Source organism: Lutra lutra, chromosome 14 (assembly GCF_902655055.1).
Source record: "Lutra lutra chromosome 14, mLutLut1.2, whole genome shotgun sequence".
Lineage (NCBI taxonomy): Eukaryota > Metazoa > Chordata > Mammalia > Carnivora > Mustelidae > Lutra > Lutra lutra.
Window position 1 is genome coordinate 48,742,646 of NC_062291.1, and position 18,024 is coordinate 48,760,669.

General features: G+C 48.9%; 1 protein-coding gene across 1 annotated transcript in view; it reads left to right on the top strand.

Annotated features, from left to right (window-relative positions):
- Nucleotides 1-17,516, top strand: part of CHAT (choline O-acetyltransferase) — a 51,271-nt gene extending 33,755 nt beyond the window's left edge. Inside the window, exons 10-15 of the mRNA XM_047703604.1 lie at nt 363-491; nt 3,033-3,155; nt 5,845-5,986; nt 6,114-6,176; nt 12,569-12,706; nt 14,500-17,516. Coding sequence (XP_047559560.1) covers nt 363-491; nt 3,033-3,155; nt 5,845-5,986; nt 6,114-6,176; nt 12,569-12,706; nt 14,500-14,769 — 865 coding nt within the window. The 3' untranslated portion in view covers nt 14,770-17,516. The remainder of the gene's footprint in view (nt 1-362; nt 492-3,032; nt 3,156-5,844; nt 5,987-6,113; nt 6,177-12,568; nt 12,707-14,499) is intronic.
- The last annotated feature ends 508 nt before the right edge of the window (nt 17,517-18,024 follow it).

Sequence of the window (18,024 nt, forward strand, 5' to 3'; positions counted from 1 at the left end):
CTCTTCCATGATTTGGGAGCTCTTTAGAATCCCTAAAAGCCCAAAGCAACTCTCACAGACAAACAAAACAGTTTGCTTCTTCAGTTTCTCTCCAAGTGTTTCCCAAGTGTTAGTGGAGTGGAAGAACGTGAAAAGAAACAGGCTCTGGAGTCTGGCGGAACTGGCAGGAATCCCGGCTCTGCCACGTGCTTGTTTGGGTGGCTTAGGGGACTGAGCATCAGTCTGTTCATCTGTGCAGTGGGCCCAGGGCAACTCACACCCCCCTGAGGCTTCAGCAGCTAGGATGCCCGCAGAGGACGAGGCCAGCTGCCTGCAGCCCTCAACTCCCAGGGCCACAGACCATCCCCTGTCTGTGCCTACAGGGTGAAGAGCAGCAAGAAGCTGGTCCGAGCAGACTCTGTCAGCGAGCTCCCGGCCCCCAGGAGGCTGCGTTGGAAGTGCTCCCCGGAAATCCAAGGCCTCTTAGCCTCGTCAGCGGAAAAACTTCAACGGTAGAAAGCCCAAGCCTCTTTTAGGGCGATGCTCTGGTGTCACCCCATGTCCACTCTCACCCCAACCCCCTCTACCCAGGACGATGAGGCCCCCTGGAAGTTTCCAAAGACCCCAGCTCTTCTGCCTCCCCCTGCCCGCCTCCGCCCCCGGCCCACCCCTTCACAGAAATGTAGTCAAACTAAAGGGGAGTTATAACTCTAGGGGAAATAACCTTGCTCAAGTCTCCATCATTTCCATAAAATGCAAACATGGAGCTATTTTTTCACAGGTTTCACCTGACTGAGCTGAGTCAAGGCGGGGAAATTATCCCCCTCTTTGGGGTGGGGGGAGTAATAAACAACTGGTTTGAATAGATCATTTGAATCCAAGCTATTTCAATTTGCTTGAATTTACACTACAATGTGACAAGGGGACCTTTCTCCCCAAGGGGAGAGAGAAAGTTCAGTCCCTAACGGGACACATGCAGAGGTGTGTGGGGGTGGGCCTCTGTGGGCCCCCCCCACCCCCATACTGGTGCAGTGCCAAGTTGTGGAGGGAGCTGCAGGCTGGCAACTGGATCTGCCCCTTGGTTTTTCATTCCCTCATTCAGTAAGTGAGCATTACTCATTCATTCATTCATCAAACATATGAATGGGCCAGTACGTGGAAAGGCTGAGGACACATAAATGAATATGCCATGGAGCCTGCCGTCCACACTTCAGTGGAGGAAGAAGACCCCCAGACCAAAACATGTGTGATGCAAGTGCCCAAACCGGAGAAAGGCATATAAGCCTGAACCCACAGAGGACACAGCAGTGGAATTCTACCAGGAGATTGTGGAAGGGCTTTGCAACAATGGGTCTTGAAGGATGGATAGGAGTTCGTGGTGCAGGCAGCTGGAGAAGAGGCAGAAAGGCAGCTTGGTTAAGCTTGTACATAGAAGATTTATAGAAGATGCAGGCTGGTTTGGAAACCAGCAAGTGAGAGAAAGGCCAGAACTGAGGCACTCAAGGGAAGTTGAGGTCACATTTTGAAGAGCTTTGCTGTTCTTGTGTTATGGGGCCTGGATGCTGTTGTGCGGTGGGGAGGAGCCCTTGGAGGGTTTGGAGCAGGGGTTTCAGGGAGCCAGTGAGGAACATGCAGTGAGCAGGACAGATCATGGCCAAGCTTGGAGGGGAGGGAGGACGAGTCCACCACAAGCTGCTCTGGGGGCTGACCGGCTGACGCGGGAGAGTAGAAGAGGCCTCGGGTGTTCATCCACGAAAGATGCTAATAGCTCAACTGTAGGGGCTGTTCTTAGGATAAGCAGGCCTCTAGGAGAGTCAGTGAGTTGGTGGGCTGGCATCCTTGGGTGGAGAAATGTGCCCACTCACTTTCAGAGATTTGAGTGGTGCCTCCAAATTCTCTTTCCAGAGGTGGGGAACCAGGAGAGGTCTGAGTGTGGGAAAGCAGGAGGAGCCTCGAGGGTTCCGAGCTGCCTACAGAAGGGAGCAGGGTCTGAGTGGGCAGGGCCCGAACAATAGGCTTCCAGGTGACTGTGTGACCATGCGCTCAGCCTGTCCAGAGACAGCTGGCTAACTGGCTGGACCCTGGTCCCCAGAACCTGGCACGGCCCCACCGCGAGGCGAGCAGGCAGAGAGCATCTGAGGCCTGCAGCAGTGTGACTGGAGGGTGGAGGTTACCTCCCCAGGGCTCTGCATTCACATACAGCCTGTGGACAGACCGTGTGGACCCTGCCAGACATTGCTGCAGTGGACAATCAGCCCAGACCCCAAGCTCATTGTGAAGGAGGACACTGGTCCATACTGGTGAGGGGATGAATGCTCAAAGGTCTCAGTGTAGAGTCAGGGAATCTACCCGTTACTCTGACCGTGGCTCATGGGCAGTAAAGAGCTAGCTGGGTGTGTCACAGGAGGCTCAGCAGTCATTTCTGGGTAAGATGGGTTTACAGTCGAGCAGCCCTCGCTGTGGTGACCGGGACCCCCAGGGAGGCCCCAGGCATTTCTTCTCATAGCACAACAGGGAGGAGTCTCCATGAGGAGACATGGCTTCCAGCCATCGGAGAAACAGGCCTTTCCTTGGGCAAAGGCGGTGTGCCAGGTCTGGGAGAATGGCCAGGGTGCCAGAAGAATCTGAGGTTGTGGGACCCACATTCCCAAACAGGTCAGATGAATGGCTCCTTTCAGGCCCACTTCTGCAGGCAATAGGCTCCAGGGTTTTATTTGTGGGCAGTGTTGTCCCTGCGCATGCAAATGTCTCTTGCCCCCACGCCCCATGCCCTTCCCTGCAGCCAGGTCCCCTCCCCCACCACCAGAACAGGGCCACTGCCCTACCCGGCCAAGCCTCCCCTTCAGCTCAGGGAACCCTGGTCTGACATGCCCTCCACCACTTCCTCATGTCAAGGCCTGTCTCTGACACCCGATGCGTTCCCAGTGAGCAAGGACCATGTCTTTCACCTCCAGAGTCCTGGGTCGTAGACCAAACTTGAGCCACTCAGTTAGACTTCGTAGTCTGTGCATTCTGTTTTGCATGCAATAGGGCCTCTTCTTTTCCTCCCACAGCATAGTAAAGAATCTCGACTTCATTGTGTATAAGTTTGACGTCTTTGGGAAAACATTCATTAAGAAGCAGAAATGCAGTCCTGATGCTTTCATCCAGGTGGCCCTCCAGCTGGCCTTCTACAGGTAAGCAAAGCCTGACAGCGGAACAACTTGGCCTGGGTGGGCTGCCCGACAAGCTGCTCTAGACTCCGGAGTCTAGAAGCATCCTGGAGGGAGGAATGACTTTCTGTGGGCTGAGAAGCTGGGAGGAGCAGGGCAGGCTGCAGGGAAAGAGGAGCCGGGATTCAGAGTCTGAATCCAATCTCAGAAACGAGAAGGAAGGACAAGAATGTGAACTCATCCTTGGTTCGTCCCTGTCTCTCCTCTCCCACCCGGGACACCCCCATGTCCGTCCTCCAGAGGTCTCTGAGACCTACCCTCTGTCTTCCATCTCCATGGTCGCCAGCCCCTCCCCGGTCATCTCGTGCTTGCACAGCGGCAGCAAGCTCCCCAGGGGGCTCTGCTTCCCACTCCCATCTTCACAAATCATCAACTTTGAAATATGCATATCAGCTTCCATCACTTACCACCTTGAACCCTCCCCATGGCTTCCCACCATGTTTAGAACAAAGTCCAGGCTTTGAAAGGCTTCTTGTGAACTCCCTCTCCTGGGCCCCTCCTCCCAAGTTCTCTCCCGCCTCTGGCCCTTTGCTCCCTGTGTGTCTCGCACCCCCAGCCTGCTGCCACCACCCCTCTTCACACGCCTGCTCCTCCCTCCACCCAGGTCTCTGCCCAGGTGTCCACCCCAGAGGCCTTCCCTGACCCCCTTACCTAAAGTAGCCACCTCACACCCCCACACCACCCAGCTCTCCAGCCTATCATATTGTGTTCTCTTTCATGGCAGTCATTGTTCGTGTGGGCTGCCTTGTTCATTGATTTGTCAGTTTTGTTTTCTAGACTGTCTCTCCCAAGCTTGACACTCTGCGTGTCTCACATACCTGGCCCAGAGTAGGCCTCAAGGGATGAGTCACAGACGTGAGAAGACACTACGGGAGTATTAACTGTGGGTGGCACAGTCAGGTCGGGTTTAGAGAAATATCTGTCGTGGTAGCTCTGTGTTGGGGAAGGAGAGAAAGTAGAGAGCAAGGGGTGAAAACAGGGCAGGGAGGCCAATGGGTCTTTTATAGGAGGCTAAACTAAAATGCAAAGTAGACCAACCTCAAGACAAGGCTGGCTCCTATTGGTTCCAGTGTTTCCAAAGCAACTTGCACAGGACCCCACCAGTACCTGCTTTTACTTTGCAATATACAGGGGGAGCGGGGGACATAAAGTGACCTTGCAATAAGGCCAGGGGAAGGAGGTCTCACTAACGAGCAGACAGCTCCCCTGTGGACACAGCATCCCAGATCCTAGTGTCCTCCCGAGGGGCCATAACTCACAGGGAGAGGAAATGGCTTCGGCCCCTCTGGGCACTGGGACTCCGTGGGGAAGGCTGACATCACCCCACGTGAGGTCTGTGCTCATCGTGGGGACACAGAGATCTCACCGACACTGAGCCGTGGTAGGACCTGGTGTCTGGAACCACTGTCGCCATTCTGACACAGGCACATGGCTGAGATGGGCCATGGGACAGGGAGCATTTCAGTTCGAGGGCTAGGAGGGGCTGGCCGGCCCTGCGCACAGCCTCATCTATCCTCAACTGATCCTTGTGGCACTGGATGTGGCCAGCAGTAGACATGGCCGGAGGCTGCTGGGCTCTGCGAATAGCCAAAATAGGATCTGCTTCCCATGGAGAACATTCTTCAGAGTCTAAGCCATAACCAAGAAAATGTTTTTACTCTGCCCCTATATTCAGCAAGCCTGGAAGATGCCTAGATGGGGGTTGATCAGTGACCAGCCAGTGATGGCATCTACTTTTGTGCTGGGCATGGTGTCTGCTGCCAGGGACCGTAGAGATACTGGAAATGAGCTCACTGTCAGAGTCCTTCCTACCTGGGGTAATGAGACAGAAGTGTCCAGAAAGTTTATTCACCTTCTCACCAAGTTACAACGCCAAGCACTGGGCTGAATCAGACTTGGCCTTCCTCTTAGTAGAGCTCCCTCAGCACAGGAAATACATGCTCTGACAAGGCCAGCACGCAGGCCCAAGACTTGTGTCCCCTTATCAAGGCCCCTCTGTGATTCTGTGTCTTCCTCCTCCCCACCTCCTCCGACACCAAAGACTTTGCTGACAGGTGAGAAAGACATGTGCCAGCCAGATGTGCAAGCCTCGGAGTGCTCACTTGGTTCGTGTGCCTAAGGAAAGGACCTTTGTTGGCTGGGGCCAGGAGAGGCACAGCCATGGTGCCCGTGGGTCTGTTGGAAACTCAGCTGCCCCGGACAGGCAGGCCTGGGCTGCAGCCTCCTCCCTGCCTCGATCCATAGGTCATACTTGAATTGTTCTAAATAAAACAGGATTCCCTCAAGGATATGAATGATTAATCACATAGTTATTCCATTCTGTGCTATTAATCAAACACTCATCAGGTCTCAAAGAAAATTCTAGGTTTCCCACCAGATGGAGGTTTTTTGAAAAGTTACCCATCACTTCTCTATTTTATATCCACATAGTGTCACTGGTGGATGAAGGCGTACACAGCTCTTCCTATTAGCGACTCCCCGACACTCATCTTTGGGAAATCTCCCCGAGAATTCTATTAACATTAAAATGAAATACTGTGCCCAGTAGAGTCAGGGCTGTAAACATAAAGCCTGCAGACGCTATTTTTCTTCCAGCGTTTATGGTTTCCTGAGACGGCGACAGCGTTTGCCATTCATCTTCCATCTTCTGCAGGCTCCACAGGAGACTCGTGGCCACCTATGAGAGCGCGTCCATTCGCCGGTTCCAGGAGGGCCGTGTGGACAACATTCGCTCGGCCACTCCAGAGGCGCTGAGTTTTGTGAAGGCCGTCACTGACCACAAGGCTGCCGTACCGGTAAGTCCCGCTCTGTCTGAGGAGTATCCTGGGAGCCTCCTGTCGGCTGGGGCTCGGGGACAGCCAGCTCCTTTCACTTGCTGGTCCCTGAGTAGCCCTTCAAGCCCCATCTCTGGTCTGTTGACAGGATTCAGAGAAGCTGCTGCTTCTGAAGGATGCCATCCGAGCCCAGACCGAGTACACAGTCATGGTGAGTGACACGGTGCCTCTTCTCAGGGGAACTCGTGACTGTGGGCTGTGCCCCAAAGCTGGGCCTGCAGGCACTGGGCCACAGCACAGGACCTGTGTGAGAGCCGGGCCACCAGCCACCCAGTGGCTTGGCTCATGCCATGCCTCTCAGAGCCTCTTTCTTATTTTTAGTACCTGGGTAACACAGCACTCATTTTCACTTGGATTTTACAAGAATACCATGAATGATCTTTGAAAGAACAATAATGGTATTAATAGCACCAAATACGTGTAGTACTTTACAGTTTATACAACAAGAAAAGTCAAATGTGAGAGATGGCGGCCAAGCCTGGCACACTGTCATGGCTTGGGCACCTTGTATGACTGCTGGTGGGACAGTACTCATTCCCACCTAGAGCTGGTTTTGCTTTCTTATTTTCTATTTATATCGCCTATGAATAAAAAGTCTTTGCTGAAAATTAATAGTGAAATCAAAATTTTATTTATTTTTACCTTTTTTTTTTTTTTAAGAGAGAGAGCAGGGGAGGAGGGGCAGAGGGAGAGGGAGGGAGAGAATCTTAAGCAGGCTCCATGCTCAGCATAGAACCTGGCATAGGGCTCCATCTCATGACCTTAAGATAATGACCAAAGCTGAAATCTAGAATAAGATGCTTAACACACTTGGCCACCTAGGTACCCCAAATCAGAATTCTTTTTTTTTTTTGTTAAGATTTTATTTATTTATAAGAGAGAAAAAGAGGAATGAGAGAGAGAGAACACGAGAGGGGAGAGGTCAGAGGGAGAAGCAGACTCCCCACTGAGCAGGGAGCCTGAGGTGGGACTCGATCCTAGGACTCCAGGATCATGACCTGAGCTGAGGGCAGTTGCTTAACCAACTGAGCCACCCAGGCGCCCCTAAATCAAAATTCTAAAGGAAATGTTCTCTTAGTTTAGGGAAGTCGTTTATTTCCTAGCATGGCAGAGCCATCATTTGCATATAAATAACAGAGAATAAGCTACTACTTGGATGGGTGATCAATATATCAGTTGAAATTTATTCTGATACAGTCTTTGAAGGAGCATAGATCCTGTGAAAAGGGCTTGACCGAATTTCACTCTATATACTTGAAAGCAAGTACAATGCTTATCTGGGTTTTAGATTGAGCCAATGTAGATTTCTTTCCACTCAGTTACCAGGTCCTGAATTCATCTGAAGAGTTAAATGTTCATTCTGTTTGGGGAAAATCCAGCTCACGCTCACGTATTCAGTGGGTATTTTTGGTCTTCTTGCTTAATGCCAGACAAGGTGCTGGGTGGGAGGAAATAAAAGGTGAAGTCCACAACCCCTGTCCTTAGTGAGTTTACTGAGTAACTGAGAGGAAAATCCCTTAAATGATAAATCTCATCTCATGTAAAAAGAGTCCTCAGGAAGTAGGAGAGAGCATGGAGGGGCAAGCTAGTTCCTCACCTTGGGAAAGCCAGGAAGACTTCCCAGAAGAAGTGGTGCTTGATATGAGACTTGAAGGATGAAGAGGTGCTTGTCAGGTGGACATAGAAGGGAAAAATGGTCCCAGAAGGGAAGAGTACATGCAAAGGTAAAGAATCTTGAGAGAATAAGACACATTGGCGGAAAGGCAAATAGTTCAGTGTATGTTTGCGAAGGACAGAGGCACAGGGGAGCTTATGAGGTGGGTTTTTTCAGTCACAAAGTTTATTCCAGTGGCCAGGTAGAAGGAGGACTGGTTGGAGCATGGGTGGTCTACCAAAATTCAGTGACACTAATTAGGAACCTATATAATATTTAGGTAGAGCTGACATAGGGCATGGGCAGCAGATTGAAGAGGTAGACACCAACTTCTGCTTAGCCATGGTGGACACAAGGGTTTACTGTCACTCCCTCTGAAATCCTCAGAAATATCAGCAAAAGCAGTTTTTTTCTTTTTTTAAGCCATGAATACACTAGGCAAAGAGAGTGGGAAAAAAAAAAGAACAGCAAAGTTTTCAAGTTGGAAAATAGAACAGATGGCCAGTGACTTAGCAAACCAGGGGAAGCTAAAACCCAGGCGAACAGTAAGGGAGACCCAGGAACCCAAAGAATTGTAATCACAGAATGGCTCAGGCATTGAGGCACCCACCAGAAGTACAGGTGTGTGTAGGGCTGAAAAGAAGAGAGTTGGCTGATTATCTCTATAAGAAAGAATCAGACCCTCAGTTCCTTTCCACCATCCCATGCAGCTAGGTGACTACCCTCCCCTTTCTCAATGGTAAGCTAGAAGCTTAGCCTCTGGTGAAGCTGAAGACAGAAGACTCTAGATCTGGGGACACCAGGTAGAGCTCAGGGAGGGTTAATCAGATTAAACATGGTGATTAATCAAAGTCTACCTACTCAGCTCCAGGTACATTGGGAAGTACTTTTATTACCAAGTCTCTCCAAGCATGAGATTCTAGAATTTCTCTGTGGTGAGACTGACCAGGCCAAGAGAAGAAACTCACAGACACTGATGGCTGGGGTGCCCAGAGAAATAGCCCAGCTAGCTCACCTCCCAGTGAAGGCTACCAGAGGGCAAGCACAGGCTTACCCTTGTATCTTCTTATCATTCTTTCAGTGCTTTATTCTGAAATATAAGCAAGTAGCCATTAATCATCAGACATTGAGGAAAGCCACTAACATAAGACACAAAACCAGTAGAAATGTTTTTGTGTAATTTTTAAATTTTTGGTTAATTTTTAAAAATAATTTAAGAGAAACTTCAAAGAAATGAAAACAATGCAGAAGCAGGAGAACATGTTTTAAAACTGTAATTGAGGTCCTCTGAAAGGTAATGAATTTATTGCACCCATTAATAAGAACACAAAACTGAAAAAAAATCTTTTGGGGGCAATAAAAATAATTCTGGGGGAAATATGGTAGAAAAAATGCAATGGAAGGATTGGGAGATAAAGCTGAAATAATCTTCCCCAAATATCAACAAAACAAGAAATGAAATATGGGACAGAAAAGAGGCTCATTACATGAGAAACAGTATCCCAAGTAATACATGTCCAGAAAGAGAAAATGGGGGTAAAGGGGAAGAGCAACAAAATAATTCAGGAAAACTTCTCAGAATTGAAGGACGTGAACTTCCATATTGAGAGAGCCCACCATGTACCTTGCATGAGAGATGAAAAGATTCATACCAAGGAAATTTCACAACACAAAGATCAAAGAGAAGATCCTAAAATCTCTCAGAGGGAGAGAGGAAAAAAAATACAAAGATCAGGAATAAAAGTGTAATTGAACTTCTCAACAATATCACTGGAAGGTGGAAGATAATGGAGCAATGCCTTCAAATTCTGAGGGGAAATTATTTTTAATGTATATTTCATACCCAGCTAAACTATGATCAACTTTGTAGACAAAAGAAAGACATTTTCAGGGGCGCCTGGGTGGCTCAGTGGGTTAAAGCCTCTGCCTTTGGCTCAGGTCATGATCTCAGGGTTCTGGGATCGAGCCCCGCATCAGGCTCTCTGCTCTGCGAGGAGCCTGCTTCCCTCTCTCTCTGCCTGCCTCTCTGCCTACTTGTGATCTCTCTCTGTCAAATAAATAAATAAAATCTTTAAAAAAAAAAAAGAAAGAAAGACATTTTCAGACAGACAAGTTCTCAAAAGCTTTACTTTTTAAGCTTTCTTTCTTGTCAAACTACTGGAGGATTTAGACTACTAAAGTAAGAGATAAAACATAAAAGACATCATAGGCTCCAACAATCAGAAGATTCCACACAAGAAAATGAGAAAGATGGTGACAGTAAAGGGAGGTCCCAAGTCAACAGCTGTTTAACAGACACAGAACCAATTAGCCCATAGAGAAGCAAGAAGAGGGGGCGCCTGGGTGGTTCAGTCAGTTAAGCATCTGCCTTTGTTCTGGGATCGAGTCCCACCTCGGGCTCCCTTGCCAGTCACTCCCCCAGCTTGTGCTCTTGCTCGCTCTCTCTCTCTCTGTCAAATAAATAAATAAAATCATTTTTAAAAAATAGAGAAGCAAGAAGTGAGAGATAAAATGAGATTGATAAATTATCTGATTTAGTTGACTGTACTAAGAAAAGTTTTACACTTCTGGCTGAGAGTTTAGGAATCAATTAGTTATAGATATGTAGAAAGCTAAGCAAATGGAGAAAATCGTAATTCAATCATTTAAAAATTGTCCATTCCAAGGAAAACAAAAGATGAATAAGAAAGGAAATCTGATCATAATATAGCCTGAGACTCAGATGGGAATACTTGTATAATTTAAATCATGTCAGCACTGACTCCTGATCAAACAGTGAGGAGTTAAACATAGCTCTACTGAGAGGCTGGAGAATGGAAGACTGTCTGGAGAGCAGGAGTATGAAAGAGCCAAAGGTTCGTCTTCTATCGCACAAAGACATAAAGCTGAAAAAGGTAGTGAATGCGTTCTAAGACTGTTATTTAGAACTAAGACAATTAAATAGCCAAATTGGTTGCCTCTGTGGAGTGGGAATCAGACCTGGCAAAGAGACAGACACCTTCAGCCTCTCCGGAGTTTTAAGCTATATAAATATATAGCTTTGGTAATAATTTATTTATGGAAGATTTAGAAAAATATCCTCTAAAGCATGGCTCTAGGGTTCAGCTCTGTTAACTATTTTATGTTGATGGGAACAGCTAAATAAAAGAGAGGGGGTTGGGAAGGGGAGAACTGTGAAAGTCTGTTGTGGTGAATCTGGAGCCTGGCTGGCTGTGTGGGTGTGGGGTCAGGGTCAGGGGGAAGAAGCAAGGAGAGCTACAGCCTTATGGCAGCTGTATTGGGCCACGGTAGCAGAGAAAGGACATCCCAGTGAAGGAGTCGTCGTGGTCCAGACCCTCCCACACAGACTCTCACAGCACCTTAGGCTCTCCCTTCACAGCATGCATGTCCCCAGTGCCCAGCAGCCTTGGGCACATAGTGGGAGCTCAAGTAAGTTTCCCCGAATGAATGAAAGACTGAACGATGAATCATGTTACTCATGACAACTCGTGGCCTTAATCCAAACACTCCGTTCAGTCAGCCTTGGTTGCCGCCCTGAGCTGGAGGGGGTGAGGACCGGAGGCTGGCTGCCGCACAGAGCAGCTGCTTCCACAGGTCTACACAAGTCTGCGATTTGACAGAGGAACCAGCAGTACACTCACTGCATAGACGGGCTCAGAGTCCTTCCCCTCTGTCCTAGCGGGGCACGTTCAAAGTGAGCTGCCATTATATAACATCTTTCCAGCCTATAATTAGGTGCATCCGAAGAGACTGGGGCCTCTGACTCATCTTTATTCATTCATTCTTCACTGAAAAAGAACAGCTGTCAAATCCCAAAACGTGCCTTGTAAACTTGAACGAAGTTCATTGTGATGGACATTTCCTCCTATCTGGGGCTTTAACAGCTAAGCAGCCGTCTTACCTAAGTGTGAACCTCCCAAGATTTACACTTACCCCAATGTGAATGCACTCCTATAGGCCAGAGACGGTCCCCAAGTCTCCACCACTCCTAAAATTAACCCCAAATGAACATGTAATCCAAGTAAAACCAGTGTGCATGCTACACACGCAGCCTCAAGTGGGGAGGAGATGAAATGGGTACGCAGGCCCTACCGCCCACTTCCAGCCAGACCACCTCCGAGCTCTGCCTACATAGACATCCTAGAGTCCCCACTGCTCTGATCTTAACCTTTGATAAGAGTTCAAGTATCTTGTAATAAAAAGGAAAAAAAATCTTTCTTCATTCAACAAGCTTTCCCCTTGTAAACATCAGCTGAGCCTCTAAGATGTCTAGTTCCTGTCTCAGAATGATTTCTTAGGCTGTAAATCCAGTTTATTTGAACCGATCCTGAGCCCATGAAATAGCAACCAAGATTTAAGAACAGGACTTAATGTCCTCTATCCCTCATTCCTTGGACTCTGGCTGGAGGATAAAGTGTTTGTTGCGGTGAGTGTCTGCCCAGTGATAGCCTGGGGCACCGCTCTCCATGCCCCAACAGGACCCAGCACCCATCCCTGCCCCCCAGTCTCCTCCCCTACTCAAGAAGGTACTAGAGATGCCCAGCCCACCCCTTCCAATTAGAGGGGTCATATGCAGTGTGTCGGCAATGACCATGCTGGGGTTGAGAGGGAGGGGATACTCAGACTCACAGACCTTTAACTCAGGCATGCTCACTTTAGAACCCAGCCTGCTCCGGACTCACCCTGTGCATGTAGGAAGGGTCCGAAGCACACCGGCTGAGTGGTAGAGTGGTCAGCCCTGGGCGGCCACCCACACACGTTGTCCACAGCAAGTGCCAGGTCAGCATAAGCCAGGACCCTTCCAATGGCCATCAGCGTTGTGGACTAGAGAAGGGGGAGGGTGTGGGAGCCCCTGTCTCATTTCCTGTTCTTTGCCCCCAACTACCCAGGCCATAACAGGGATGGCCATCGACAATCACTTGCTGGCGCTGCGTGAGCTAGCCCGGGACACGTGCAAGGAGCTGCCCGAGATGTTCACAGATGAAATGTACCTGACCAGCAACCGGTTCGTCCTCTCAACCAGCCAGGTACGGTGTGGCTGTCACCCAGGGGGCCACTTAGTGTAACCAGTGGGCTTTCTAAAAGGCCAGTTAGCATAAACCAGTGACTCCAGCCCACTGGCTAGAGTCAGACAAGTCCCAGAGGAGCTTCTCACAGGCTGCATGCCCTTTGGCAAAATGACCTAAATGCTCAGAGTACCGGTTTCCTCACTAAGTGGTTGTAATCATGGACGCCACCCTAGCAGAGGTGTCCTGAATGGGAACTGGTGCTCTAGCCCTGTGCTTACCAGCATTCAATCTGTTACTCGTGGGGTGGTGTTCCACCGTGACGGCCACAGGCTCTGAAGCCCAACAGGTCTAGAGCGAAGTCCTGGTTCAGCTAGAAGCAACAGTTTGGGTAGAAAGCCTAGCCCAGTGGCTGGCGTGGAACAGGCCCTCCAAACAGGTCATGGTCATTATTGTAAAGGGCTATGAGACCAACTGCAGACTATCAGCGGCCAGCCCAGCGTCTCCCAAGCCTGTTCTGTTAGAGGACCACTGTGACAAAGACAGAATACAGTCTACTGGAGAAGGACAGCAGTTTAGGAAAGAAAAGGACCCCCAAACGTCAGTTGACTAAGACTCCGCCTCACCTGCTAAAGGCTGGACATGGGCAATGAGAGGGGCTGATCAAGTTGTGTTTGAGGATAAAAGCCCACTCATAATTTGTAATTTGATTCTGTCATGACAGAATCACTCGTAATTTGATTCTGTCATGACAGCGGTGAGCTCTCAGACGGGAATCAGCGAGGGCAGGCCACAACAACATAAATTCTTCAGGAAACCATCCATGGGCAAAAAAGTGCTTTGGAACGGTTTTACGGCCTTCAGCTGTTGCACGGCAAATTTATCTGACAATGAGGTGACTCTATTAGCAAGACTAATGGTTTGTTCTGCCCCATTAAAACGACCAGTATGATTTCTGAAGGCCTGACTACACAGCGCCTAAAACCTTGGGTTTAAAAACAAACCCCAGCCTGCAACTCCCCGAGAATGTGTTCTAGTTTTCCCCCTACAACCAGCTAAGACAATGAATTTGGGGGCGGGGGGGGGGTGGTTTGGTGTTTTTTCCTTTCTCCCAACTAGCAATGAACATGTATAGCGGGAATGCCTTCGGAGACACATTTTCCTGATTTGTGATCCTAATTACAAAATCTCAGTGCTCTGAATTCAAAATGTGTTAGGTGCCTAACTAAAACGCCAGTTGATGGCAGTCTCTGAAATGCCCAGCGCTGGGTAATTGCGCATGGCCGGGGGCTATGGGGAGAAAAGCAGACCAGCCAGGCAATACTGACAGTAATTAAGGATGTGGGGAAATCGACAGAAAAGACAGGCCAGATTTCCTTCTGTTCATAAGTTACTCCCTCTGGGAAGCCATCTAACTATGGGGTGCCACCAGGGTGCCATTGAGGAAATTACCCTGATTGCCTTGGTGCCTCATACAGCCCCCAAGGTGAAGGGGAGACTCAGCCTGAGACCCAGCACAGGTCACTCTGGGAGATTTTGACTTCATAAGTTGAGCAGATTTCCCACCAGGGAGTGCCTTGTGGACCCTCTTCTTTCCATATCGTGCAGTTAGATGGGTTTGTTTTTATGACTCTGGCTGTAGCCATCCATGCTGAAGCTATTGAATCATTTGGTTAATGCAGTCAAACACCCAGATGGAAAATGGAGAAGTAAATATCCCGTCGAGGCCTCAGGGTTGCTGAAACACCCTGTATTCTAGCAAGGTCGCAGGTTACTTTTCAGACCAGTGGCTTCTGACCTGTCCTCTCCTCCAGGTGCCCACAACCATGGAGATGTTTTGCTGCTATGGTCCTGTGGTGCCGGACGGCTACGGGGCCTGCTACAACCCTCAGCCAGAGAATATCCTTTTCTGCATCTCCAGCTTTCATGGCTGCAAGGAGACCTCTTCCTCCAAGTTTGCGAAAGCAGTGGAAGAAAGCCTCCTTGAAATGAGGGACCTGTGCAGTCCGCCACAGTCTACAGGGGGCAAGTCACTGGCGCCTCAAGAAAAAACAACAAGGCCCATCCAGGGGCACCAACCTTGACTCCTGCTGCTAGGTTTCACCTCCCCAAACCCAGCATTCTGCTGCCGCTGGACCCTGCCAAACCCCGGCTCCCAACCCTCTCCCCTAGCTTTCGGTAGCTCCCCTGTCCTCAGGGCCCAACAGAGACCACACAGAGGCATCACGCAAACAAGAGTATGAAGAGGAAAGTGTCCCTCCTTAGGCATGGGGATTGTCCTTATTTGCCAAACTGCCCTCTGGCCTGTGTACTGGGAAGTGAGACCGGCCTGGCTCTGAGGCGGCCTTGGTGAGGTGTGCAAGTCTACACCATCTTCCCTCCATGGCCACAGAAGCTTAATGGTGGTGTTTACTTCTCCAACGGGACCTAGTGTGTTCAGGGGAAGTTTTGCCCAACAAGAGAATGTGTCACCCTATTACATGCAGCATACCTACAAGTGTCATGAAGAAGGAGGCTAACTCCAAGTCAATAGCTCTTTTCTTCTGGGAGAAGTAGGGGACATTGTTTTCAGATTCGAAGCAGTGTGATCATGACCTCCTCCAGGGTGGCTTGCACTGAGCCATACAAGGCTGCAAACACCCCATCCCTACACACACACACACACACACACACACACACACACACACACACACTCATCCAGTTAATTTAAAATACAGTGACCCAGGCCCCAAAACACATTTCTCCTTTCATCTCCCGGGGGCAGCCTTCCGTTGAGTTTGGGAAAATCTGAGAGTGGGAAAAAGAATCATCCGCCATTGCACTGACGTCATGCCTGCTCGGCCCCCGGGGCATCAGCGACAGTCCAGGATGAGGAAACAACCCAGTGCCCCCCAAGCAGCAGGGTTGGTGGGAGGACCAGTCCATTTTCCCAAGAATCCTGCCTCTCGCATTTTTTCTGGTGGCTTCCCCACTGCCCTTTCTATAAGGAATCATACCCGTTATAGGTGATCTGCCTTCTAGAGGAGAAGAGAGAGGGTTGCTTTGGGGATTTTTCTGTCGTTGTTATTTGTTTTGTTTTATTCATTCTTAAGAAAGGCTTTTAAGAAAACCACTGTGACATTAATATCAGAAAATGATCTCAGTGGCCCGAGCAGGTAGAGGATGTTATCTAGGGCTTGTAACGAAACCCCATGTGGAGGAGCACAGAGCAGGGCTTTGCCTGGCCTGGCAGGGGGTGGGGGGAGCAAGTTTGAGCAGACAGCTGGTGGGGATCAGGGCCAAGAGGAGGGAAGGGCTATGTCCAGAGTCAGCCCTGATGGAGGGGCAGACCGTGCACATAGCCAAAGTTAAGTTTGTCCTGAGAGGCTGTGATCATCAAGGAGATAGGAGAGGCACTTCCCACTGGGAAATATTTTTATGGTAAATCTAAAAAGGCAAGGGAGTGGGAAAGCAACCAGAAAATCAAAACTGCGGATAGATGAGGCAGTCTCTGTTCAGAGGAGGAACAGAGCTCAGTGCTAGAGAGATCCGCGGTACAACCCTGAAGGGGAGTCCTGGAAAAGCCCCCTCACTACACTCCCACTGTGCTCTGGCCTGGGGACCCTGTGCAGGTCCCTCTGGTCCACTGGGCAAGTTTCTGCACTTTGACCTCTACGGAAGGCAGGGCTGAGATGGGTTCTGCTGGCATTATGACCTTTGCTCAGCTCTCTGAAAACACAAACAGGACCAAGCAGTAAATGCTTTGAGCCCTGGTTTTAGATGGAGGACTTCTGTTGGATGATCTGGGAAATTCTGCATGGGCCTTCAGAGTCATCAGTCTGTAGGTCCATATTGCTTCCACAGACATCCACCTTCCTGCTCCCCTAGGAAAGTTGCAGCTCAAGTGTCCTGGGAATATCTGGGGAACTGCTTTCTCCCTGCTATAATTTGACCCAAAGCCACTTGTCTGTTCTCACCAAATGACCACAGTACAGATCTGAGTTCTCTGCTGGTTTCCTTCCATGGATTTCTGGGCAGGCAGAGAGCTCTAATTTGGGGGTCAGGCAACCCCACTGACCTTAACCAAGAGACTTAAATGCCCAGAGACTCAATTCTTTCTATCATCAAATGGGGACAAGAATGTCCCGACCTTGCAAGGCTGTGAGGATTGTAGAGTATGTGTGTAAAGGGTCTTGCACAAGCCGGTGGACACTGGTGTCCACTGTCATGATGATGTTACCCCAGTGGGCAATGTATAGATGAATTTGCTTCAAACTTTTCACACTGATTTTAAAGAACCAAACTCACATCTATCATTCTCTGCACGTAGGGAAAGGAAACTGACTCTGCACATTCAGATACCAACCATGCACTGTGAGGGCTTCAAGAAGTGGGGGATTGTGGACATTTGGCAGGAGGGAACACCTCCTCTTTCTGAGGAAAAATCTGGAAGCTGGTCTTCCCCCTCCAAGAACAAGTGGAGGCACTGAGACTTTATGCAAAGGCAATGCTGAGCCATGGCCATGGGCATCTCTGGGGGACCCTGGTAATGGAGACTGTTCCAAGTGTCCCCAAAGAGATGGAAAATGAAACATGGAGACAGTCACTGTGGGAAAGTGATGCGTAATAAACATGCTTGTGGCCACCTTACGATACCGCTAAGTTGCCAAGATATATAAAGTTGACATTTGAGTTCTATTTTTATAAAATTGTTCTAGATTTATGGCAATATATACATGTGTATTATAGCCTTTCAATTTTAAGTTATAGTTTTGTGCTTTGAAGAAATATGTATGACTAAATAACTGTATATTGAAAGCACTATATTCAAAATATTTAAAGACCATAAGTCCGTATTCAATAAAAAGTAATACCAAGAAAGACGGTGTTAGCCATTGTTTCTAAACAGAAATGGTATTCAAAGTTTGTTATAAGTTCTGTGAACTGGGTCAATGATCTGTTTGGCGTTGTCTGAGGTCAGCAGCAGTGGTGGACGTCTGAAAGATATAGGGTCCAGGAGAGAAAGGGAGGCAGGAACTTCGTCTCTCCTAGTGTGTGGCATGGGGAAAGGGTGAAGGGCAGAGAGGCTTCATGGGCTTTTTGTGATCGTGTTGGCAGAAATCTGGGTTTAGAGATGGGTGTCTGCACATAAGCCTGCACAAACATGCATAGACAGAACGGAGTGGAGGGTAAAGCACCAGGCTCAGAGATGGGATGACTGGATGATAAATCCGGTTCTATCTCCAACTTTGGGGATTGATATGTTTAACATTAGAAATATTCCAGAATCAAAGAAATATGTTATTCTAAAATTATTGGGTCAAAGAAGAAATAATAATGGAAATTTAGAAATACTTTGA